Genomic DNA, 26,768 nt, shown 5'->3' on the forward strand with positions numbered 1-26,768 from the left:
AAAAAACAATTCTGAAATTCATATGGAATCACTAAAGCCCCAAATAGCCAAAACAATCTGAAGAAAGAATAGTGAAGACAGGGCTGGGGTGTGGCTTGGAGCTAGAGCGCTCACCTAGCATGCATGAGGCACTGGGTTCAATCCTCAGCACCACATAAATATAAAACAAAGATATTAAAAAAAAAAAAAAAAGGATAGTAAAGTTAGCCAGGCATAGTGACACATGCTTGTAATCCCAGCAATTCAGAAACTAAGGCTAAAGTATTGCAAGTTCAAGGCCAGCATGGGCAAGTTCATGAGACCCTGTTTTACAACTATAAAGCTAGGGATAATACTCAGTGGTAGAGTACCCTTAAGTTAAATCCTCAGTACCACAACCCCCCACACACCAAAAAAAAAAAAAAAAAGAGAGAGAGAATTTCTTTTTTTTTTTATATTTATTTCTTAGTTTTCAGTGGACACATCTTTGTATGTGGTGCTGAGGATCGAACCCGGGCGGCACGCATGCCAGGCGAGCGCGCTACCGCTTGAGCCACATCCCCAAGAGAAAGTAAAAGGAAGTTAAAGACATCACACTTCCTAATTACAAATTATATGAGAGTTAATCAAAACAGTATGGTAAGATGGGTGTGGTGGTGCACTCTATAATCCCAACAGCTCGGGAGGTTAAGGCAGGAGGATTGTGGGTTCAAAGCCAGCCTCAGCAACTAGCCAGGCCTAAGCAACTTGGTGAGATCCTGTCTCTAAAAAAAAAAAAAAAAAAATACAAAAAAAGGGTGGAGGATGTGGCTCAGTGGTTAAGCACCCCTGGGTTCAATCCTCAGAACCAAAAAAAGGCCAAAGAAACAGTATGGTAGGCCAGGTGTGGTAGCACACATCTGTAATCCCAGCAACTCAGGAGGCTGACAGGGGTATTGAAAGTTAGAGGCCAGGGCTGGGGATGTGGCTCAAGCCGTAGCGCGCTCGTCTGGCATGCGTGCGGCCCGGGTTCGATCCTCAGCACCACATACCAACAAAGATGTTGTGTCCGCTGAGAACTAAAAAATAAATATTAAAAATTCTCTCTCTCTCTCTCCTCTCTCACTCTCTCTTTAAAAAAAAAAAAAAAAGTCTTCCTTTCTTAAAATAAATAAATAAATAAATAAATATTTAAAATTCTCTCTCTCTCTCTCCCTCTATCACTCTCTCTTAAAAAAAAAAAAAGAAAGTTAGAGGCCATCCTGGGCAATTTCATGAGACTCTATCTCAAAATTAAAAAAACCAAAGGCAGGGGATGTAGTTCAGTGGTGAAACATTCTCTGGATTCAATCTCCAGTGTTACAGAACAAAAACAGTAAGGTACTGGAATAAAAACAGATTAACAAAATAGAATAGACAGCCAGAAATAAACTCAAGTATGTATAATCAACTAATTTCCAATAAGAGCACCAAGAAAACACAACAGGGAAAGGACAGTTGCTTCAATAAATGATGCAGGGGAATACTGAGTGTCTATCTACATGCAGAGGAATGAACCCTCATCTTACATCTTATATCACATAAAAAAAACAATTCAAAATGGATTAAATAGAACTAACCGTAAGACATGAAATCAAAAAACATCAAAACCAAAAAAGCAGGGCTGGGGTTGTCACTCAGTGGCAGAACACATCCTTAGCCAAAGGTGAGGCACTAGGTTCGATTCTCAGTATCGCACGTAAATAAATAAAATAAAGATCCATCCACAACTAAAAATATATACGTTCAAAACTAAACAAAACACTAAAAGCATAGTGGGAAAAGCTCCTTTATCTTAGCTCTTAACAGTAACTTCTAGGATATCTCACCAAAAGCTCAGACAACAGGAAAAGAAAAAGAGAAACAGGACTACATCAAACCAAGAAACTTCTACATGGCAAAAGAAAACCATCCACAAAATTAAAGCTGGACCATTTTTGCAAGCCATCCATGAGCTGCGTATGTGAACTATGTGCATTGTAGCTATGTGAAGGGACAGGTCTGGCACTGCATGCTATATTAGGCTGTGCGATGCAAGTCCACCTCTCCTCTCGCTCTGCCTGTGATCCCACCCTGAGAAGGTTGTGACTTGCCAAGATATCAGTCAATCTGCTGATCAGAAGACATCATGAAGCAAGACTCCACCTTTGAAACCTTATCCCCTGCCTTATTTGGTGAAGAACATTCCACTGAAACTCCTTTGTATGTCCCCCCCTATAAAAATAAAGAGATTCCGGATGCACATTCTCTTTTTCCTGAGCCTTCCAGCGTGGAAACTGACCCTTAAGGTCGCAGAGCAGTCCCACCCTCGATCTGAGAAACTCAAGTCCATGTGTTGCGTGATTTCTTCGCTGTTTTCTTAATGTTACAGCCAGCTCCTTTGAACCCAGTTCATCTCGTCAGCACGGGTCGCTGGCGAGAGACCATGAAGTACAAGAAAATATTTGGGAACCACAAATTTGTTAAGTGAATACCCAAAACATAAGCCACTCCCATAACTCAATAGCAAAAAATACAAACAACCCAATTAAAACATGAGCAGGGCTAGGTGGAGATACAGTTTAGTGGTAGAGTACTTGCCTAATATGTGCAAAGTTGTGGGTTCAATTCCCAGAATTGGGAGGAAAAAAAGGGAATAAAGAACCTAAACAGATATTTCTTAAAAATAAATAAATAACATGCTGCCAATAATAGTGTGTGAAAAGGTACTCCATATCACTATTCATCGGGTAAAAGCAAATCAAAACCACAATGAGACACCTCCTCACAGCTGTTAAGACGGCTGTGCTATCAAAAAGACATAACAAATATTGGCAAGAATGTACAAAAAAGAGAACCTTTGTATACTGCTAGTGGGAATGTAAATTATCAGAGCCATTATGGAAAATAATACAAAGATTCCTAAAAAAATTATAAATAAAAATACCATATGGCCCAGCAATACTGCTTTTGGGTATATACACCTGAAGGAAATGAAATCAGCTCCTCATATGGATTCCTGCCTTCCCATATCCATGGCAACATTATTCAGAATAGCCAAGATATGGGAATAATTACAGTGTCTTGTCAACAGATGAAGAGATACAAAAAATTGTGATACATGCACAATAAATTACTCAAGTTTTAAAAAGGAGATCCACCACTTGCAACAACATGGATTAATCTGGAAGACATTATGCTAAGTGAAATTAAGTCAGACAAGGAAAGAAAAATAAGCATGATCTCACTTATATGAAGAATCTAAAAATAATCCAAAACACAAAAACAGAGAGCAAAGCAGTAGTTCCGAGGTACAGAAGGGGAAATGGGAAGATGGGGGTCAAAGGATACAAAGGCATAGACAGGTAAGATGAATGAGTCTAAAGACTGAATGTACAATATGAGAACTAAAGTGAGTATTGCCTTATAAGAGTAGATTTTAGTTGCTCTTATATTAAAAAAAAAAAGGGATAATAAGTACACGAATGATGGGTGTATTCATTTGCTTGACTGCAGCAATCATTTCACTATGTGTGTATCTGTAAGAGTAATTTAAAAAAAGAATTACAAGTTTCCTGGGGAGCAAAATCACCTGCAGTTGAGAACCACTGAGGTAGAGTTTCCCTACAAGAGACAGAAATTTATACACATTAAACATAGAGAAGATGGTTGAATCTAGAAGAGACAGACTCCCCAAATAGAGAGGATAGGAAAAAAAAAAAAAGATATTTTGGAGACTGAAAGTGATCTAGAGAGACAGGAGAAGCAGAGTTGAGAAAGGAACCTAGTGGTACCAACTCAGAACACCCAAGCAGAGCAAGGGCTGAGAAAAGGCCAATGAGTCTGGTAAAGCTGAAAAGTCTGGTCCAGCCACGCAGCAATTACCAAGCAACCACATCAAGCAACCACTGCCATGCTCTGGGGAATAAGTGGAAGGGATACAAAAGTAATCAGAGGCCTGGCACACCTATAATCTCAGCAGCCTGGGAGGCTGAGGCAGGAGGATCACAAGTTCAAAGCCAGCCTCAGCAACAGTGAGGCGCTAAGCAACTCAGACCCTGTCTCTAAAAAATACATACATACATACATACATAAAAAATAACCAGAGACCTGAAGAGGACCATGACACTAAGTGAAAAAGAGCTGTCTGGGTTGGACATAAGATAAGAAAAGAGAGTAGAACACAAGTATGTTTGAGGTTACAGAAAAGAACCTGCTGGGTGTGATGGCACAAGCCTGTACCAGCTACTTAGAAGGCTAAGACAGGAGGATTACAAGTTTGAGGGCAGCTTGAACAACTTAGTGAGACTCCCTCTCAAAATAAAAGGGTTGAAGATGTAGCTCAGTGGTAGAGCACCTTGGGTTTAATCCCCAGCACCAGCCCCCTAACACACACACACACAAAAAAAAAAAAATCTGAAAAATTAAAGAAAAGGATTGGAGGGGAAGAGAAGCCATACAAGGCCAAAAAGAACAGAGAAAAGAGATGGGTGGTACAGGGGTCCAGGACAGGATCTTCCCTTTTAGATACAGTAAGGAAGCAGGTTCAGGACCTTGCAGGAGGAACTGCTGAGGGACATGAATCCTGGCAAGAGCAGAGATGAAGACCTAGGGACCTGAGGAAGATTCGAGGTTCAACCACAGAGGGGTCAACTAGGCATGGAAATACTAGTGAGCAGCACTAACACTGGGTAACCAAAAATCTGAAAGCAACTCATGCCCAACCACTGGGAAGTGAAAGCAGCACTTATCATACTTCCCTTACAAGTAAGCAAGGACTATGTGACTATAGGGGAAACCATGCAAAATAACAGGGGGAAAAAAAAAACAGAAACAACAAAAATGGAAATAGATCCTTCATACTCTATTTAGGGAGTTTTTCATACAAGGGTACTCTGTAGTTTTTAAAACTACAGAAAGTAGACAACCATGATGAGATAACAAAGGAAGGAGAGAAGAATGTTAAAAAAGAAAGAAGGCTCCCATTAGGCATAGTGGCACACCCCTATAATCCCAGCTAGTTGGGAGGCTGTGGCAGGAAGATCACAAGTCTGAGGCCAACCTCAACAACTTAGTGAAGCCCTAATCAACTTAGCAAACCATATATCAAATTTTTTTTAAAAAATGGCTGGGGATTTGGTTAATGTTAAGCACCCCTGTGTTTAATCCTTAGTACCAACAAATACATATATACATATATTCTCTCATTGGCTGAAACCAAGAAGAGAATGACAAGGGCTCCAGATAGGTGAAGAGCTAAACACCATGTCAACCTCTACAAACCTCTACCAGTGGTGCACAGTCAACTAACAACTTAGGAGGCTGAGGCAGGAGTATCGCCAAGTTCAAGGCCAGCCTAAGCAATTTAGCAAGACCCAGTCTCCAAATAAATAAAAAAGGCTGGCAATGGGCTGGGGTTGTGGGTTGGATTCTCAGCACCACATATAAATAATTAATAATAGGGCTGAGGTTGTGGTCAATGGCAAAGTGCTTGCCTCGCATGTGTTAGGCACTGGGTTCGATTCTCAGCACCAAGTATCAATAAATAAAATTAAGATCCAACTAAAAATATTTAAAAATAAATTAAAAAATTAAAAGTTCATGGAAAACATAAATAAATGAATGAATGAATGGCCGGTAATATGGCTCAGTGGTTTAGCGCCTCTGGATTCAATCCCTCATACCCCCTCTTCCCCAAAAAAAGATGCCAGAGTAACTACAGAACAAAGGGTAAGGAATTTCCCAGGAGGGAGGTCTGCATGACTTTCACTAAGAAGGGTCACCTTGAACAGCTGGCAGGCTGCAGCTGCAGCCTGCCGCTCAGCATCGATCTTCTTGCTGCCATAGCCTTCTACCTCCACGCTCTTGGGCCACTTTATGTGCAGGGTGACTTTCTGGGGAAAAGAAGACATAATAAGGCAACTAGTCTTTCTAGACTACAGTTTTTGCAAATCATAGGGAGAATCAACAACAAAATGGTAGCCCTCAGGTTGTGACGCATTCCTTCAATCCCAACTCAGGTGGCTGAGGCAGGAGGATCACAAATTTGAGGCCAGCACTGGCAATTTAGTGAGACCCTGTCTCAAAAAAATTAAATAAGGGCTGAGAATACAGCTCAGCTGCCTAGCGTGCCCTAAGGCCCTGGGTTCAATCCCCAGCATCACCAATGTACCTCTCTAGTATAGAGGGGAAAAAAGCCGTGGCCCTCACAGCAGCAGTGTGTTAGACTTTGGGCTAGGAGAGCAAGACAGAACCCAGCTGCATCATTGACTCTTTAAAAGGGTGTTAACTCTTGCCCCCAATCCATTCGTTCTACCACAGTTATTTTGCTTCTTCAAGGTGCATCTTCTGGAAAAAGGGCATACTAGATCCATCTTTACCTTTAAAATACGTTCATTCAAAATGGTCTCCCTAGGTTGGCATGAACCTCAGTGGTAAAGCACTTGCCTAGCATGTATGAGCCCTGGATTCAAACTCCAGGACCGCAAAAAAAAAAAAAAAAAAAAAAAAGGTCTGCATGCTTCTGTGGATCCCAAGATCTTTTAAAGTTCTAGAAACAGGAATCCTCATCATCACTTAATTCTCTGCAGTGCTACTATATTAACGGGGAACCAAAATCAGGAATTGGCACAGGGGGTCTGTCTTAGGCAAGACCTCCTCACTCATTTACCCAATATTCCCTTCCCCTTAATCAAATGTGTATTTCTGGCCCTTCTCCAAACACAGCTTTGTTCTAAGATTCTCTGCTGTTTTAATTCAGAAAACATACTCTAACTTTCTTCACAAAAAAAACGAGAGAGAAAAGGACAGTCAAGTCCATGCCTCCCATAGCCACCAGCAGAAGTTACCTTTTTCTTCGGTCCATTCGTGTGCACGTAAACTAGCTTGTCTTTTGCATGTGAGATGCCGAGGGCTCTTCCAATCACACTGTTGAGAAGGTTTTTGGGCTGTGGGAATTCTTTTAATAGGTCCCTAGAAGCTAACAAAAATAAGAAAAGGATTACAGATGTTCTTTTTCTTTTAACAAGTCCCTGGGGACTATTTCAAAGCAACTCTGGGCTAGATTCTGAGGATGCTGGCTCATGACCCCACACCACCCAGGAAAACCTTAGAAAAGAAGAGAATGGCTTCAGGGATTACAGGAGTGGCGTCACATTCACTTGTATGATGACCACCTCCTGAAGGCAAAAAGCTAAAGTTCCATAAACCACAGAAGAGAAGCTGCCAGCATCCTCTTCCCAACCCAAGCTCCTGATTTCATATCATACAGAAGCCTGAAATGGTCAATAACCACCCCCTCAGTATGTTATCTGAAAGAAATCCCTAAATTAAAAATAACAAGAAAGACACACACACACACACACACACACACACACACACACACAGGAGATCAAAGACCCTCCTAAAGTAAGGCACACAAAAGGGGTGACCCATGTAGGTCAGTAATGAGATTCTGAATACCAGGCCTCAGATTTCAACTGTACTTCAGCACTATGCAGAAGAACTCCCTAAAGCCAGCCTATATGTAAAGACTAAGACACGGCATGAGCTATTCTTTCCTGATTTCTTTGTCATCAAGGAGGATGCCTAAGAAACCACAAGAGAGACCTCAATTCTTTCACTTGTTCTTTGCATCAATCCCAGAGCATAAATGAGGGAGATATTCATCTAGAGGCAGCTTGTGCCAGACATGGGGCTTAGGCCACAAAGAGGCCTGTTGGGAGCAGCTAGATACAAAACACCGGAGTGGCCCTTCAACAGATGCAGTCAGAAACTGGCAAAGGAGATGTGAGGTCTTTTCCTTTACCACCCTGTCTCCCAGCTCTGAAAAATGGAACTTTGTAAGAGGTGTATATATCCACATGTGCTTCATCTTTACCACCTGAGAAGTTTTTCCTTTTAAAATTTTTTTTTGTAGTTGTAAATGAAAGCATGCCTTTATTTTATTATTTTATTTTTTTGTATGCAGTGCTAAGGATCCAACCAAGTGCCTCACACATGCTAAGCAAGTGCTCTGCCACTGCGCCACAGCCACAGCCCATTTTTGCTTTTTTTAATGTTTTATTATTATTTTTTACCTTTATTTCATGGGGTGCTGAGGATTGAACCCAGTGCCTCATTTATGCTTAGGCAAGTACTCAACCACTGAGCTACAACCCCAACTCCTAAGAAGTTTTTCATAGCACTGGATACTCTTTCCTCAGAGAGCACCTGAAGATAGTGGGCTCTACATTTTGAAAATGCTACTCCAGGAGCTCTGATGTATCCTGGCAGTGAGGTTTTTGTTTGTGTTTCCTCCAGGCAGACTCCTGTTCAACTGGCTAGGATGGAGGGTCCTACCTGGCCCTCGGTGCTCTTATAAAGTAACCAAGAATCAATCGGGTAATAAGCAGCATATAAGTTAACTCAATGGGGATCCATCACACAGTAAGTAGCACACTAGACCCACAGGTGTGCACTAAGACCCATTCCAGCCCTAAGTCAAGTGAAGACCGTCCTTGATGGGTAGAGATCTTCTCCCCAGTTCCATTCACTGTACTATTCAGAAAACTGCAGTCCACCAGAACAGCCATTCTGTCATGTTTCAGAGTCTGAAATCCCAGGTGTATTGGGGGCTATTTTCCACAATGGCGAGAGCGTGCTTACCCTTACTGCTCTAACTCCTGGTCACCCAACCTGACAGAAACTGGACGTTAACCTGTTTTCCCCACTCCCTCGAGGTCCCGCATCGCTCACTTATCCCAGACAGGTGCAGGCGCTCTGGGTCTCATTTGGGTCTATGCCACGCTGAGATTTACAACAGGGCCGCGGCCAGATAGCGGCCGGCCAACGCGACCACTATCAGGTAGAGCGCCCGGCCCGCCCCCGTTGCCACCCCAGAACTCAAGGGCGACGCGGCCGCGCACCCCGCCGTGCCCTCACCGTTCACCATGTTTCCGCTGCCTGTCCCACACTCGCCTGGGGCCTCCCCGGGCTCGGCCTCGGCGGCCTCCTTGGTGCCGTCGGGACGAGCGAGACCGGACGAGAGGCCGCGCGTGCGTTCCTGTCGCCCGACAGCGCGGGGATCCGGCGGTCGCAGGCGCGGAGAGACGCCGGCCGCCAGCGCCATGAGCCTCCTGGCGGCCGCCATCGCGCTCCCGCCGTTCCCCGCGGTCCCAGAGCGCAGCCGCGAGTCAAGGGCGGAGAGAGCGCGCGCCCTCTGCGGACCGGGCGGACTGGTGCCGAGCTGGTCCAGCCGCTACCTCAGCCCTGATCTCCTGGACCAAACAGTTCCCCTGGAAACCCAAACCATGAACTGGGCTTCTGGATCTCAAGCGGGGAAAAAGGGATGGAAATTTTCTGGGAAATAGTGCTAAAACTAAGCTCAACATCCGTCAAATTAACCTCTTGGTCCTACTCGTGTTTGTAGATTCCTCTCATAGGTCGCTTGGCCGAATGCCGGCTGGATAAACTGGGTACCTTCATTTCAAAGGCTTACAAAGCAAACTTGGGGAAGATCTGGAGACAAGCCAGGGAAAGTGGTTTCTTCTTCTTCTTCTTTTTTTTTTTTTTTTTTGGGGGGGGGTACTGGAGACTTAATCCAGGAGCACTTTACAACTGAGCTACATCCCCAGCCCTTTAAAAAAAAAAATTATATATATATATAAAGTGTTGATGGATTTTATTTATTTTTATGTGGTGCTGAGGATCGAATCCAGTGCCTCATGCATGCTAGGAGAGCACTCTACCACTGAGCAACAACCCAGCCCCAATCCCAGCCTTTTTTTTTTTTTTTTTTTTTTTGGAGTCAGGATCTTACTGAATTGCATAGGGCCTCGTTAAGTTGCCAAGGCTGGCCTTAAAATTATGATCCTCCTGCCTCAGCCTCCCAAATCACTGGGATTATAGGTGTGCTCCACTGCACCTGGCTCAAGGAAAATTTCTTTGACATGAGCAGACCAGGTTTAATCTCCTGGGCTGGAGTCAAATGGTAAATCATCCTACTTTGGACATGATGCCAAAAAATAAGCTGATCCCACAGAAGCATCTGAATCTGCTGTTCCATACTTCTGTGAAAACCAGATGGGATTCCGCTTCCAACTACTATGCCTGGATCTTAGCCAGGCTCATTTTTCTTCTGCCCGTTATGGCCTTGAGCAGAGCTTTGGATCTAAATCCGCATGTTGTAGATAGTGACAGTGTAGAGCAGAGGGCCTCAAGGTCTCACTACCACAGAAGGCCTTGGTCAACGGTTGTCAGTGCAGTTGAGGAGAATTTGTTGTTTATATGATTATATGTGTTGTTTCTACATGTGACTCCAGTGATCCCCTGGAAAGTATGTTAAAACATTGCTGGTTTTCTGAGGGGCACATGCCTGTAAACCCAGCTACTCCCATAGGTTGAGTAGCAGAATTTCAAGCTTAAGACCATGGGCAACTTTTGCAAGACCTTGTTTCAAATCATATTTTTTAAAAAAGAGCTGGGGAGGTGGGTCAGTGGTAGGATGCTTGCCTACCATGTGTAAAGTCCTGGATTCAATTCATGTTACTCCCCCAAAAAACTTTAATTAATTAAAATAGTGGGGCACAGCAGCACATGCCTGTATTCCCAGCTACTTAGGAGACAAAAGGGAAGATGGCTTTGGCAGCAGAACTTGTGATGCAGAAGGATCACAAGTTCAAGGCCAGCCTTAGCAACTTAGAGAGGTCCTGTCTCAAAATAAAAAGGGCTGGGAGCGCTGAGGCTGTAGCTCAGTGGTAGAACACCTGCCTTGCACACATGAGACACTGGATTCGATCCTCTGCACAACATAAAAATAAAGATATTGTATCCATCTACAACTTTAAAAAATATTAAACAAATAAAAAGGGCTGGGGATATAGCTCAGTGGTAAAGTGTCCTTGGGTTCAGTCCTCAGTACCACCAAAATGAATAAATAAAATAAAAAGGACTGAAATTGTAGCTCAGTAGTGGAGTACTTGCCTAGCCTGCACAAGGCTCTGTGTTTCATTCCCAGTACTTCAAAAAATTAGTTAATAAAAATAAAAAGAGGTGGGGGTATAGCTTAGTAATCGAGTGTTTTCCTAGCATACTCAAGACATTGGGTTTAACCCCCAACGACACAAAATAAAATCAAAAACAAAAAAACCATTGCTGGGTGCTACCCCCAGTATCTTATTCATTAGGTCTGGCATAAGGCCCAAGAATGTGCCTTTTTAAAAAGTTCCCAGGCAAGGCTGAAGCTGATGGTCTAAGACCACACTCTATGGGGCCTATGAAAAGAACATATAAGACATGAGTCTAAGTACTTGGGCTTAGTCTCACTAAACTCTACCACTTGCCAACTGAGAACCTTGAGCCATTTCATCAAATAGAAAAATTTTAATACAACTTGCTCTACTCGTTTTGTATAGCGATGGTTAGGATCAGATAGGAATATTTGGAGGAAAGCTTTACAGAGTGCTCTGTTCTAAAGAAATGCCTACCCTTGAAGGTCTGAAACAACCAGGGGAAGGTTCCTTGGAGACAGACCAGGACAGATGGTATGGCTTCAACTCCAATTTCCCAATTATCTGCCAGTGGGTTTTTACCAGGAAAAGGGCAAAAGGGAAGATGGCTTTGACAGCAAGTATCTGACACAGCGACTATCACAGGGGACATCACCATCTGTATCAAATACCCCTACCCACATCATCCATTGTAGGGCAGGACATAATTCTCCAAGGGTTTTGTGTTTGGCCATGTGGCTCATTAAGTTGCCCAAAGCTAGGTTCCACCCAGCTTCAGGAATAGATTTCAAGGGCGCTAATAGTTCAAATTTCTTCAAAAGAACCCAAAAGTCTACCAAGTCAGGTAGGGGAGACAGTATTTGAGGACACACTTTGAAAATTGTGTTTTATCAAAGCTAAAGGAGAAAAGAGCCTAGACATAAAAACTCCACCTGGAAATCTGCCTGGGCTGTCCTCAGTGCTTTAGAAAACCCTCACCACAGCACTCCGCTCTGACAGCCACTTTACAGTTGAAATGCTATGGTTTCCTGGATTTGCTCTCAAAGGAGTAAAGAGAAGGAAATGAAGACTGGCCATGAGTTGTTAGTTGTTCAAGCTGGTGATATACGATGGGGTTCATTCTACCATTTCCTCTATTTTAAAAACATATTTTGAACAGATGATTGAAATTTTATGTTTAAAAAAAATGAAGTGACACCAAGTAACTGGTTGGTCCTGAAGGGAGCTCTGTCTCTTGCTCCTGCTTCATTACTTCACTTGAGTTCTAATAGCTGGCGTCACCCTGAGCAAGTATTTCTTCTCCACAAATTCCATTCACTTTTATAAAATGAGGGAAATTCCTTAGACCAGTTCTTGAAACCCTGCTGGTTCTGTGATCTTCTCTCCGTTGGTCCAGAGCAGGGGTTGGCCACTCTATACCCTGCAGACCAAATTGAGCCCACTGCCTATTGTTACAAATAAAGTTTTATTGAAACATAACCATGCTCATTAGTTCATTATCTACTACTGCTTTCATGCTATGATAGCAAAGTTAAATAACTGCAACAGAAAGCATATGACCCACAAAGTTTAAAATATTTACTCTCTTCCCTTTACAAAAAGTTTGCCAACTCCTATTCCAGAGCCCTTGAAAGAAAGTGAGAGGGGTTTGGATGTGTCTCCCTTCCTTTCCACCAACATTAAGCCTTCCCCTCCATGTTCATGGAGGAAATTTAGCTGTATCCTTTGCCCATGAAAAAGGAAGTTAGTTCTGAAAACAGAAAGAAAGGGCTTACTGGCTCAGATATCTCTGTCTACTTTTGGATAACGCATGACATCTGGTACTCAGATGTAAATAACTATACCTAGCATCGTGGAATTAAGGTAGGAAGGATCTGCTGAATTCATAGGTGGAATCATAGGAACCCAAACCTTGGAGGCCCCCAAAAAAGGCAATAGGAGGAAGCCCTAGATAGTCCAGGCCTTTGAGTATACCAAAGAACTTTTAGAGGGAAAGTGAGAGGGACCAACACCTAAAGAAACCAGGGTCTCAACCAACATGAGGCAACTTACTCAGTGTTGGTTAGATATTTGATGGATGGTCAAAATGACAAGAAATGGTCAACATAACTAGCAATGAGAAGGGTAAAAGAAGTTACCGTGACCAAAAGAGCACCTTAACCATGCTACCAGAATACCTATCTTCAGGGCTTTCCCTTCCATGTGTGTACCCACACATGCCTTGAAGTAAACCACATTAAGAAGAGGAGGCACATATTCCCTGTATGAAGGAATGGATAGGAAGAAGCAGTTTTGTGGTCCTCAGAATCCTGACAGAAGCAGTGCAATCCCATGACACTTTTTAGTGCTCTATGTCTCAGTTCTAGGTAAGTGGGAAAAATGCACAGGGAACACTCAGAGGTGAGCTTTTTATTTATTCACCCTTGATCCTGGAAGGAAGCCTTGTTAGAACATTGGCAGTAGAAGGGGTTAGGTAGGTTAGTAAAGGAGTTGAACTCTGTTTTTCAGTTCTAAATCTGACTCTGATGGATATTGTGCTCAATAAAAGAGGCCACCATTTTCTGGGCAGTTTTCCTTATCAAAACACAAAAGAGACTATTTCTGCCACACAATAGGAGGAAGTATGTATGGCAGTGCTGGGCATGGTGGTACACATCTATAGTTCCAGCTACCCAAAAAGTTAAGGGTCACTTAAGACCATGAGTATGAGGCCAGCCTGGGCACTGCTGAGATCTCATCTCAAAAATAAAGAAAGAAAAAGAAAAAGAAAAGAAAGCATGGCAGAAAGGCATAATCTTCTGTTGCTTCTCACTAAGAAAGAGAAAAAGAGAAAGCCAAGGAGCATCCTTGTGTATCCCTGCCCCCACAGGGGCAGCTGCCCATCCCACAAGCAGGCATCCTCCTTAGCGGGAGCTAAAAGAGGCACTGCCTGGCCAGTTGTTTGGTTATCCCCAACTAACCGTCTTTAAGCTTAGCCACAGCACATCTGACACTCTCAGAGCCACTCACCTGCCATGTTGGAAATGTTAACGTTCAGCCTTTTCGAGTTACAGGGCATTTTAAGAAAGAAAAAAAAAAGGGCAATCAACTCTTGTTTTGGCAACTTAGGGGGTGGCATTTCTTTAAAACCTAAGTCAAGTGGTCAGAGGGGCTGGAAATACTTGTCCCATACTGCTGAGGAGGGTCAAGGCCACTGCAGTGCAAGAGCAGCTCATGCTGAAACTTCTAGGAACATGGCAGTAGCATGTGCCACAGAAATTGAGGTGCCCAATTCTCCCACATACCCCCTGAGCTCTTGACCTTCAAAGCACTTTATAGACAGAGCGTCCTGTAGACAGGCTCTCTCCAGATGAGGCAAAGACTCTATGACCTAAAATAGTATTCTTTCTACTTAGGCAGAGGGATGTGAACAGGCAGTCTATGGGCAGAGAAGAGGAGCTGTGAGGGACACTGGACTTGGCAGACCTGGAAAAGATCTAAATCTGAGGGAAGAGAGGAGATGCTCATGTGGAAAACTGATTTTCTGGGTCCTATTATTAGCTCTGTCTCTGGGTATTAGCAGGAGCTGAGGTAAACTGTCACTCATCAGGGTACACTGACATTCTCCCTTAACAAAAGGAAAGCCCACCTTGTCAAAGGACTGGGAGGCAGATTTTAATGTCAGTAAAGTGCTTTGAGGTACTAGAGGAAGATGGGGAAGTAGTTTCCTGGGTATCCCCAAAGCCCCCAAGATGGAAGGCCCTAGGCTGAGTCTGTTCTGGCCCTGCTATAAATACCTGCTCTCTCTGAAACACCAGAGCCAGGGACTTCCTAGGAACCTAGAAGATTCTCCATGCTGGTACTGAACACCCAACTGAGAATAGGCTTTCTTCCAGGCCACACAAGGAGGCCCAAGGAGACTATAGGTCCAAGCCATGTAAATAAGGATCATGAAAAAATCCAGAACATTCCAAGTCTTCTCTCCCTCAGGGCTCCATCAGCTCTGCTAAGCACCCCACCCCCAAATATTTTCAGGAGGTCCACAGCCCTGGAACCGGGGCTTCCTCTGCCACCTGCCTCCCCACAGACCCTGGACCAAGCTGTTGCTGGAGGCAAGGCTCCTCCCTTACCTCGAGAGATGGTCCCTCCAGGGGCAGGGTTGACACACATGGGTGGAAGGCGGGGTGGGGGAAGTTTGCACTGACGCTGCCTGTGCTGGGCCCGATCTAGAGAAAGAGAGAGGACATCAAGGCAACATGTTCTTAGTCCTCACAGTACAGCCCCTGGAAATGGCTCACCTCAGAGCATCCACAAGGTGCTCTGGGCAATATTGGGAACCAGTCACAGGTTCTGAGAAACAGTGACAACAATGCCACACAGAAAAAAAGGCAATTATCATATATAGATACAACATACATATGTGTGTATACATATTTATATAAATATATATATAAATGTGTATGTATGAGTCATAAACAGATAAGGAAAACATCATATAAATACACATGATAACCTTGTAGAGATTCTTTCTTAGCTCTCAAAAAGCCTGCAAACTGTTTCTCACTCCTCAACTAGCTTCCATGAGTTTAACACACATTCTATATGCTTTGCTACAGTCTTAACTTATGAGCATAAGATAATAAAACAGTTGAAAGATGAACGCCATGGACTGTATAATTCCAAAGAACCACTGTCTTCCACTCATAGTAGCCATTGGCTCATTTATATGGATTCCCCTTAGCCACCAAATTTCAAATTATTACTGCTAAGAACAGGGAAACAAAGGGGCTAATTGATCAGTGGGTCCAACCTGAGGATTAAAAACAGATCCATACTTACTAGAATTCTCTCTCTTTTTAAAAGAGAACCACTTGCCATTCCAAATATTTCCATTCATTTGGAGACTAAATGCTACTTATTAATTACCAACCAAGCACTTTTTTTTTGCTCCTGGGGATTGAACCCAGGAGTGCTTAACCACTGAGCTTCATCCCCAGCCCTTTTTTGTATTTTATTTAGAGACAGGGAATTGCTGAGTTGAGTAGTGCCTCACTAACTTGCTGAGGCTGGCTCTGAACTTGCAATCCTCCTGCCTCAGCCCTCCAAATCACTGAGATTTCAAGGCACACACCACCCTGCATGTCCCAAGTACATTTTTAAGAAGCTCCAAATTGGGGCTGGGGATGTGGCTCAGCGGTAGCGCGCTCGCCTGGCATGCGTGCGGCCCAGGTTCGACCCTCAGCACCACATACCAACAAAGATGTTGTGTCCGCCGAGAACTAAAAATAAGTAAATAAATATTAAATATTCTCTCTCTCTCTCTCTCTAAAAAAAAAAAAGAAGCTCCAAATTTTTGAGATACATGGATTACAATCAGGATATTCACTGAGCATGGGGTGTAGCACAATGGTAGAATACTTGCCTAACATGTACAGGGCTCTGAATTCAATGACCAGTAGCCATAAAAATAAAAAGGTATTCACTGAGTCTTCCGTGAGTAGTGGAAATGCAGGGATAGGAAGGCCTAAGGCTGTGAAAATCACCTAACTGCTGAAATTATATTACAATTACTAGACTGGAGAGAAGATGCATGAGCTCTTTGCTCTCTTTGCCCCACTGGGCCCATCAGTTTACACAACTATAATGCACCAATAAAAAATTATGGGGAAGGGGCTGCGGATGTGGCTCAAGCGGTAGCACGCTCGCCTGGCATGCGTGTGTCCTGGGTTCCATACTCAGCACTACATACAAACAAAAGATGCTGTGTCCGCCAATAACTAAAAAATAAATATTAAAAAATTCTCTCTGTCTCTCTCTCTCTCTTTCTCTCCCCCCCTCTCTCTTTAAAAAAAAAAAAATTATGGGGAAGGCTAGAGAGGCTGAGGCAGGATGATCTCAAGTTCAAAGCCAGCCTCAGCAAAAGTGAGGGGCTAAACAACTCAGTGAGACCCTGTCTCTAAATAAAAGTACAAAACAGGGCTAGGGATGTGGCTCAGTGGTTGCATTCCCCTGAGTTCAATACCCGGTACCAAAAATATAAAAATAAAAAATAATAATATATAAAATATAATTTGGGGGGCTGGGGATGTGGCTCAAGTGGTAGCGCGCTTGCCTGGCATGCGTGCGGCCCGGGTTCGATCCTCAGCACCACATACAAACAAAGATGTTGTGTCCGCCGATAACTAAAAAATAAATATTAAAATTCTCTCTCTCTCTCTCTCTCTCTCTCTCTCTCTCTCTCCCTCCCTCCCTCCCTCCCTCCCTCCCTCTCTCATTTTATATATATATATATATATAAAATTTGGGGATGCGGAATCAAGTAGATAAACACAGCTTTCTTCCCCTACATTCCCAGCAGCACACTCCCTCCCAACAGCCCCTCTGGCTCAGAGCTCTGCTTCCACCTGTTCTGCCACAGCAACTGCTAGATTGGTTCCAATCAGAATACACTTTGCACATTTTTAGCATCATAGTGAGCTCCCTGCCTTGGTGGTCCAAAGCATCTTCCCCAGGCACCACTGACTATTTTTGTCATATTATGGTCATAAAGTCACAGTTGCATTTGCACACAACTCCATATTTCTCAAAAGCCCTCTTAAGATATAATAGGTGTAGCCAGACACAGTGGCACATGCCTGTAATCTCAGTGGCTCAGGAAACTAGCGCAGGAGGATCACGAATTCAAAGCCAGCCTCAGCAACTTAGTGAGGCCCTAAACAACTCAATTAAGACCCTGTATCTACAAAAAAACCCTTTTTTTAAAAAAAGGGCAGGGGGGCTGGGGCTGAGTGTTAGAGTTCTTGCCTAGCAAGCGTGAGGCCTTGGATTCAATTCTCAGCAGAAGGAAGGAAGGAAGGAAGGAAGGAGAGAAAGACAGAAAGAAAGAAGGAAGGAAGGAAGGAAGGAAGGAAGGAAGGAAGGAAGGAAGGAAGGAAGGAAAGAAAGCGATAAAAGTCCATCAACAACTAAAAAAAATTTAAAATTCTGGGATGTGGCTCAGTGGTTAAGCACCTCTGGGTTCAATCCCTAGTTCCAAAATAAAATTTAAAAAAAAGATATTAAAGTTGTGGCTTTCTGCTTCCTGATCACACTGTTCCCTCATGATGTTCTGCCTCTCACCTTGAGCCTCAAGGAATAAAGCAATCTCTCCATAGACTGAGATCTCTGAAACCATTAACATTCCTCCTGTCCTAGGCCAAGATATCTGTCCTTCTTTTGGATCACTGACCACAGGAATGAAGAAATCCATACTAGAAAGATAGTACCAGCAGATCCAAAAAAGAGCTAACTCTCAAGGCTACTATTTGGGTATCAATTATGACTGCTGATATGTATACCTGGAACTTAGCCTTTGTATCCCCCTGTTTAAAAGCCCTCTTCTCTTCCTGATAGAATTGCAATGACCTCTGAGACACGAGTCTGCTGCCTTCTTTCTCATTTGCTAGAAAATTAATAAAACTTCTTTTTCCTTTATCTCAAAAAAAAAAAAAATGAAGCTATTATAAGTGTGTGATTTTACAAAAAACATGTATGGTATCACAGCAAAAATGCCTGTAGCAGCCCGGCATGATGGTGTACGCCTGTAATCCCAGCACCTCAGGAAGTTAAGGCAGGAGGATCTCGAGTTCAAAAGCGAGGAGCTAAGCAACTGTCTTAGTTTATTTAGAGACCCTGTCTCTAAATAAAATAAAAAATAGGGTTGGGGATGTGGCTTAGTGATCGAGTGCCCCAAAGTTCCATCCCCAGTGCCAAAAAAAAAAAAAAAATTTACTTTAGAACTAATTCCAGTTCTCCTTTGAAGCTAAGGTTGCAAATGACCAGCTCAACCTCTCCATTCCTGTTTGAAGAGGATTCGTATTCATATTCAGGATGCTAGATTGAAACAAAATAGAGTAAATGATTTGATCATTATTTATTATCTCATGAAGCATTTGTAGTAACTGGAAGAAAATTGTTAACAATCCCACAACATCATCACTGAAAACTAACCATACAACTGGAATAAAAATGCACATTCTTGATACTGATTCAGTGGTTTTTAAAGTTGTGTGCTGACTGTAGAAGACTCAGCTTGTTCTTCATGTCCTGATTCTGACAGCATTGCTGCTGAGAATTCAGATACCTATATCAATATTCTAGAGGGGCTGGGGCTGGGGCTCAGCAGTAGCACAGTTGTCTGGCATGTGTGAGGCACTGGGTTTGATTCTCAGCATCACATATAAATAAATAAATAAAATAAAGGTCTATCAACAACTAAAAAAAAAAGAGAGAGAGATTCTAGAAAGGGGAGCTGGGAGTGTGGTTCAGTGGTTAAGCACTTGCCTAGCATGCTAAAGGCCTTGTGTTCAATCCCCATCACTGCCAAAGAAAATAAGTTTGGAAGACCATTGAAGGTAGCAACAGGTAAATCACCAAGCACATGAGTGTTGCAGATGTCAAGTGCTGGCAGCTCTGTTGGATTACATAACAGGAAAAATGGTAACCAGCCACAAGACCCAGTGGGTTACTGTCCACAATCCATGTGGAACTGCTATAGTTATTTCCATCAGCACTGTGAAAGGTCCCATCCCAGGTGGTTCCTGAGTACTAGGGAATACCTCTGAAATAGTTGTCATCGCCCTCATGCCTCACATTTGCAGGTCCTCAATCAACAGTACCCCAAAGAGATCAACCTATTCATATTTACTAAGGGATTCACATGCTGGGCATAGACCATAATCAGGTTCTTTTCCTACATCATCTCAAATATTTTCACTACACTGTGGGAGACAGGAGGTAGGAAATAGGATCTTGCTAATGTTGAGTAGAAAACAGAAATGAACCCCAGACAAACTCAGCAAGAGCCTCAAACTTTTCACATTATATTTCCTCTCAAGATTGATGACACCTTGGGCTGGGGTTGTGGTTCATCGGTAGAGCGTTTGCCTAGCATGTGCGAGGCCCTGGGTTCGATCCTCAGAACCACATAAAAAATAAATAAGTAGAATAAAGGTATTGTGTCCACTAAAACAAAAAAAAAAAATATTTAAAAAAAAAAGATTGATGACACCTGCTGGGTGTGGGCATGCACACCTGTAATGGCTAGGAGGCTGAGGCAGGAGTATCCGGAGTTCAAAGCCAGCTCAGCAAATTACTGAGGTCCTAAGCAACTTATCAAGACCCTGTCTCAAGGGCTGGTGCTCAGCAGTAGATCACTCACTTAGAACATGTGAGGCCCTGTGTTCAATCCTTAGCACCACATAAAAATAAAATAAAGATATTGTATCCATCTATAACTAAAAAATAAATTTAAAAAAAATACTGTCTCAAAAAAAAAAAAAAAAAAGAAAGAAAGAAAAAGAAAAGGCTGGAGATATGGCTCAGTGTTTAGGTGCCCCTGGGTTCAATCCCTGGTACCAAAAAAAAAAAAAAAAAAGAGAGTCCTTTATAACAATAAAGGTGTCAAGGCCACACACAAACAACTGCCAAGGTTATGATACAAACTCTAAGTGTTACAAGTATTCAGAAGACAGGAGAGGACATTCAGCCTTAGAGTCAGGAAAAGATAGATTTCCCCAAAGAAAAATATTCAAGGGGGCTGGGGATGTGGCTCAAGTGGTAGCGCGCTCGCCTGGCATGCGTGCAGCCCGGGTTCGATCCTCAGCACCACATACCAACAAAGATGTTGTGTCCGCCGAGAACTAAAAAATAAATATTAAAAATTTTCTCTCTCTCTCTCTCTCTCTCTCTCTCTCTCTCTCTCTCTCTCTCTCCTCTCTCACTCTCTCTTTAAAAAAAAAAATATTCAAGGTAGCAACTCTTTCTAACTAATTTTTTCCCTTAGATCTTCAAGCATAAAATGATTGCTGAGAAGTATATGAGACTTTTCCTGTGCAGAAGGTGAGGTCCAAAATCAGAGTTTAGTACATCCCGAAGCTACTTAATAATAATGGGGATTGTGAGTTTACAAGGGGTCAGGCCCTGTTCTAAGCTCTTTATATGTATTAACTCATCTGATCCTTGGAACAACTCTGTGAAACAGGTACTGTGAGGAAGTGGGGCAGAGAGAGGCTCAGTCACCTGCCTAAAGTTCCCACAGACAATGAGGGACAAGTTGTAATGGGAACTAGGCACCTAAATCCAGAGCTTGTACTCAATAATGCTACACTGTCTCCCATAAAACTAAGCACTAAAGATGCCACTGCTGATGAAAACTATAAGTCAAACCAATCTCTGACATAGAAAGTCAAATCACAAACCTTGAAAAGGAATTTTGCCAAGTTCTCTCATCTAGTCTACCTCCCTATCATGCTGCAGAGTTAAAAAAAAAAAAATGTGAAAAAATGAGGACCACCATCTTATTGGGCTCTCCATCTCTTTATAAAACCAGTACTGTTCATTCAGAGACACTCTCATCATCAGAGAAGTTATCAGCACCCACCTTTTTCAAGTGGGTAGACAACAAAGCCCACTGGCTAGTGAGTAAACACAAAGCAATTAAATAATATTTAATTTTCAGCTCAAAAAATGTACTGTCCATCCTTATCTCAACTTCAAATTTTCCCTTCTTAGTTCGCACCCCTCCTCAACAAAAAAAAAAACAAAACCTAGGACAATAGAAACTAATTGTTTCAAGTGCTATGAAAACAGACAAAGTGACTAAAGACAAACAAGGCAGGAGGCTGCTCTGCCTTGATACATCCAGCTCTCCTTTTGGCCCCAATCAGTGAGTTACAAAGGGAATCACTTGTCCAGGGTTCCCAGGCCTCTAGGAACATACAGAGACACAATTGAGAGGATCTATTTAATCAGTAGTTACAGAAGTTCTGTTCTGGTTCTCATTTATTTGTAAAACACACTCAGGAACCTCAGAATGGGCTTTAATACAGGATATATGCCTTTTATTCTTTATTCCTTTAAAGGAAAAAAGCCATGTGCCTGTCTAAGACATAAAAGTTCTTTAGGAACTGGCCCCCAAAGTTCTCACCAGTTACATCAGTTCTTGTAAGGAGATCTTGAACTCTGCCCTATGGCACTGCCATAGCTCAGTTCTACCATTGCTTAAGCAACACCCTCACCTGCAGGAAACCACTAATTTCAAGACTTGCCAGAGTTTCTATGACCACAATTATAACAATAACTTGATCTACTTCACCAGTGTTTACCAAGGCTTGCCATGTGCAAAATGCTATGACAGGTACTATGGATGATAAAAGAGCACAAGCCCTGGCTACAGGGAGCTGCCAATCTAATGATACAAAGATTAATTTGGAATAGAATAAACACAAGACAACATGAATATGATGTTGAAGAAAGTTGGAGAAGGACTGCATTTAGTCAACAGTATCAGTGAAGATTCATGGAGTAAATGGCGTAAAATATTAGCCTAACCAGGCGAGGTGGCACATGCCTGTAATTCCAGTGACTTGAGGGATTGAGGCAGAGGGATCACAAGTTCAAGGTCAGCCTCAGCAACTTAGCAAGGCCCTCAGCAATTTAGTACCCCTGGGTTCAATGCCCTGCATCAAAAATACATAAATAAAATTAAATTCTATCCTAGAAAAACAAGCCAGATTTCACCAAGCAGTTAAGTATGTGGGAGAGTGCATTTATGGGGACAATGGCAAATACACACAGATGCCAAGGCAAGGGGAGGCACACACAGGTTATACGACAACGGAAAGGAAGGCTAGGAAAGCACTTGGGAAAGTCACCCCTGTTGGTTATAGCTGCCCATCACAGGGGCTTGGAGTCACAAGCACAGTGACATTCTTACCTTTTCTGAATGAGTCCAAGCTGAACATTTCTGGCCAGGAGGGAAAGCTGGAATCCTGAGAAGTAGGGTCAAAAGGCAACAATTAATATTCCTGGTCCAGGAGCCCACACAGACAACTTCTGCAGAAGGTGAAAAATATGAAGCTCTTTACGAGTCCCACTGCTGCTCCCCAGTCTTATGGATGGGAAGGCCAGCTCCATTCTAGAGTCATGATGTGTCCTTACTTCTTTCTAACTGACAGCTTTTTTCTTTTTGCTGTCCAAAAACTCCCTGAGCCCTGTCAGAAAGAAAGGGATGCATTTCATAATGAAAGATATATAGTTCCATCTCATTACAATACTTAAGAGATTTCCTTGGGACTTCCAAGAGGAAACTGAGTTCAACACAGATCCCCTGTCTCATAGGGCATCAGGAAATGGGACTGAGGATTATCTGAAGGACAAACTGGTTTACTGAAGTTTCATAAAACCTAGTCAAGCCCCTAAGAATGAGATTTGATGGATGGTATCAAAGTGCAACTAACAGTGATTCAGAACAAAGTTTTCATAGAGGAATCTCTATGAAATACCAAATATTAAATTATAGCATGCTTACTGGCCAAAAATGTCAGTGCATTTTTCTTGTCAGTACATACAATAGATGAACAGACCTACAGATAACAGGGAAAAAAGTAACAATTCTGGCCAGATTTTGTGGCACACACCTGTAATCCCAGCTACTCTGGAGGCTGAGGCAGGAGGATCTTAAGTTCGAGGCCAGCCTGGGCAACTTCGTGAGACCCTGTCTCAAAATTAAAAATAAAAAGGGGTAGGGATGTAGCTCTGTGGTAGAGAGCCTCTAGGATCAATCCCCAATACCATAAAACAAAATAAATGAACAGAAAAAAAAAAAGAAAATTTAAATTAATTTGCTAGTAAATAGACTCTCTAGGTTTTGCTTTTAAAAAGTCTTTGATCTGCCATGCACAATGGCACACTCCTATAATCCCAGTAGCTGGGGAAGTTGAGGGAGGAGGATGGAAAGTTCAAAGCCAGCCTCAGCAACTTGGATAGGCACTAAGCAACGCAGTGAGACCCTGTCTCTAAATAAAATACAAAAAGGGCTGAGGATGTTGCTCAGTGGTTAAGTACCTCTGGGTTCAATCCCCAGTACAAATAAATAAATAAAGTCTTTGATCCTAGCCAGGCAGAGAGACATACCCCTGTAATCCCAGCAACCCTGGAAGCTAAAGCAGAAGGATCACAAACTCAAGGCCAGCCTCAGTAATTTAGCAAGACACTCAGCAATTTATAAAATCCCATCTCAAAATAAGACATGGCTGGGGTGTAGCTCAGTGGTAAAGCACCCATGGGGTTCAATCCCTGGTATACCAAAGGGGGGAAAAATTTTAAAAAAAATTTTAAAAAAACTTTAAACTTTGTATTCAGCATCTCTTAAGTAATTTAGAGATAAGTAAAATTATATTGTCAAGATTTCTTACATAATGAAACACATCTTAACTTCAGGCAGACTTACAACAAAATGTTTCTGAGAGATTCCACAAGACTAATTAAGAATGACATTCCTTTTCCAAGACAGTCACAAATGCACCTAACACATGCCTCTTCCTTTTCAGTGTGGCTCAGCATGGATCCACCATTGCTTTGAGCTTGGCTAAATCAACTTACCTTATAAAAGCAGTAATGGGCTCAGATTTTGTAGGCTTTTGAAATGGAGCTGAATTCTCTCCTTGCTACTCCTCATCCCGAGGCTGGGCCTCCTCCTGGGAAGTATGATGCTGGGTCACTAGAGTGACGGCCCCCACAGGGAAACAAAGGTGCTCCAATCATAGAAATTCATTTACTAACTCTAACAACAAGGACAAGTTTTGTTAGTGGCATGAAACACATACACCAAATACAATGGCCTCACTTCAGGACTTGCCATGACCCATTCTAGACCCACCAAATGTGAGCTGTCCTACACCAGCACCTGTAAGATACCAAGAAGGAGATGTCAAGGTAAAGAAGGGTTTGGAGGCCTGAGAAGCAGTTTCTCCAAGCCCAGAGTGAAACCTGCTTCAGTTTGCATTATAATCCCATAATGAATATAATATAAATCTAAGGTAAACAGGCTGATACAATGTCCTAGATTGGCAAAATAAAAAATCAATACTGAATACCATTTTTATGGTTTAAAAAGTACAACTACAGATTTTATCCCATTTAATCCATGCAACTACCTTGTGAGGGAGGAATTCTCTTTCTCAGATAAGGAAATTGAAACATAATTTATACAACTCATCCAAGATCTCATAGCAGCCTCAGAGTAGAATGGAAATCTGCATGTAAATATTCTGACTCCAAAGCTTTCCATGCTGACATTACTTACTTTCAGGATATCAGGCTGCTGACTAAATGCACCACGTTCATTCCTTAAGACAACATTTTATACTAACATCTTCAAAGGTTGAAAGGGACAAGAAGGATCCAACAGCGGTGGACCACAACTATAAAAACTAAAACACTTGGAGAATAACTATCTTTGGGAGGTAGAGGGACAACCTACATAAGGAGAAAATGCACCAAAGGATAAAATGCTCAAGAAAAGAGCACTACCATAAATCCTAAATTATCTATCCATCAGGAAAATAGTCCTCCCTCTCGGAAATGCCGAGACTCTTGAGATTTAAGTGTAAATTACAAGATGTTGTAAAGATCCACAATGATAGCAGGGTCGTACCTTCTAAGAAACTTCAAGAGAAACCATCAGATAACGTCTCATTTCACTCTGGTCCATGAGTTGCAACCAAAAACAGGGTTCAGAGCCTGCAGCTGGCCTGCAAAAGTCTACCAACTACAGTGTATGGCAAGCCCTTAAGGACTGGGGTTGCAAAATCGCACTTAAGTGACCAATGTTGCTACAAGAGGAGTAGCTAGCAAGCATGCTGACGCCATACTCCTGGCTTGGGGTTTTTGAGGACCCTTGGGATTCCAGTTCACTGCAAACAAAGGACCCAACATGCATTAGGTCTTCCCCTGCAAAATGGGGCAAGTCACCACCAGCAAACAAAGAACACATCACCCCTTGGCCTCCTCCAGTGACAAGGTCGGTGCAAAAGGGGGCAAACCAGGGGGGCCAGAATGCACCAGGCCCATCTCAAGAACAGCGGCGCTGGCCGCACCGGGGGAGGAGGGGCAAACAAAGGTCTCAGGGCACTAAAGAGACTTCCTCCAGGCCCTGCCTTGAGGAAACTGAGCATCCCCTGAGGAAAAGGCGTCGTAGCGCCAATGAAGCTGCCTCTCCCGCGGCCTCCGCTGAGCCCCTGGTAGCGAGGCCCGCCCCGGCGGACCGGTCTGGCCCCCGCCCCCGCCCGGCTCCATGGCAACGGCAGGCCGAGGCCTGGCTGCCCCCAGCTCGGCCCTGCCGGCTTCGCGGACAGGCCCAGGATGCCCGGCCTGCTCCTCAGGCCCGCTGGCTGCTCCGCCCCACTCTCCGCCAGGCCGGCGGCCGGACGCGGGCTCCGTCTCGCGCCGACCACCCCGGGCCGCGGCAGGCTCCGCCGGGGGGCACAAAAGGGGAGAATAAAAAACCCAATTCACCTGTTGTTACAGATGTGAAACAAGCCTCGGTGCACGGCGCATGAGCCGCGGCCCCCCTCTGCAGCCGGACTACAACTCCCACCAGCCGCGGCGAGGCCTTTCCGGGTCCTGCGGCGGAAGTCCCGCCGGCCGCCCTGGCGCCACCGCCCCGCCTGTGTGCGCAGCCCCGCGCCTTGTAGGCGCCAGGTGGTCTCCGCCCGGCTCGCGTGGTCGTCTTGGTTTCGTGGCGCTGGCGGTCAACCCGCGGCCGGACCTCGATCGGGCCCAAAAGGGCGCGGAACCGCGGGCGGGACTTCCGGTGCTCGGGCGGCTCAGGGTCTCCCCGGGTCTTCGTGCTGCTGCTGCTCCAGCCGCGTGAGAGACCGTCGTATACCTTGTCCCCTTCGCGCCCGCAGCGAGTGTAAAGGACCTGCCGCCTGAGCCCGCACGGTGTCCTGCTGCAGCTCTGGCCACCGCCTTCACTCGCAGCTCGATTTTGCGCTCCCATTC

General features: G+C 43.6%; 1 protein-coding gene across 10 annotated transcripts in view; it reads right to left on the bottom strand.

Moving 5' to 3' along the window:
* DHX30 (DExH-box helicase 30) overlaps nucleotides 1–26,449 on the bottom strand; it is a 35,648-nt gene extending 9,199 nt beyond the window's left edge. Inside the window, exons 1-7 of one of the 10 annotated variants that reach the window (XM_081288008.1) lie at nucleotides 26,280–26,449; nucleotides 24,366–24,460; nucleotides 23,402–23,478; nucleotides 22,699–22,753; nucleotides 15,074–15,169; nucleotides 6,825–6,955; nucleotides 5,760–5,870 (exon numbers count right to left, since the gene is read on the bottom strand). In XM_081288008.1, the coding sequence (XP_081144134.1) occupies nucleotides 5,760–5,870; nucleotides 6,825–6,955; nucleotides 15,074–15,169; nucleotides 22,699–22,726 (366 nt within the window). In that variant the 5' untranslated portion in view covers nucleotides 22,727–22,753; nucleotides 23,402–23,478; nucleotides 24,366–24,460; nucleotides 26,280–26,449. Of the gene's footprint in view, nucleotides 1–5,759; nucleotides 5,871–6,824; nucleotides 6,956–8,898; nucleotides 9,148–13,973; nucleotides 14,003–15,073; nucleotides 15,170–22,698; nucleotides 22,754–23,401; nucleotides 23,483–24,365; nucleotides 24,547–24,589; nucleotides 24,645–26,279 lie in introns of those variants that run through there. The other 9 variants (XM_081288003.1, XM_081288004.1, XM_081288007.1 and 6 more) reach the window with 9 other exon arrangements.
* Nucleotides 26,450–26,768: the final 319 nt, after the last annotated feature.

This window comes from Spermophilus citellus, assembly GCF_964194105.1.
Source record: "Spermophilus citellus genome assembly, chromosome: 3".
Taxonomy (NCBI): Eukaryota; Metazoa; Chordata; class Mammalia; order Rodentia; family Sciuridae; genus Spermophilus; species Spermophilus citellus.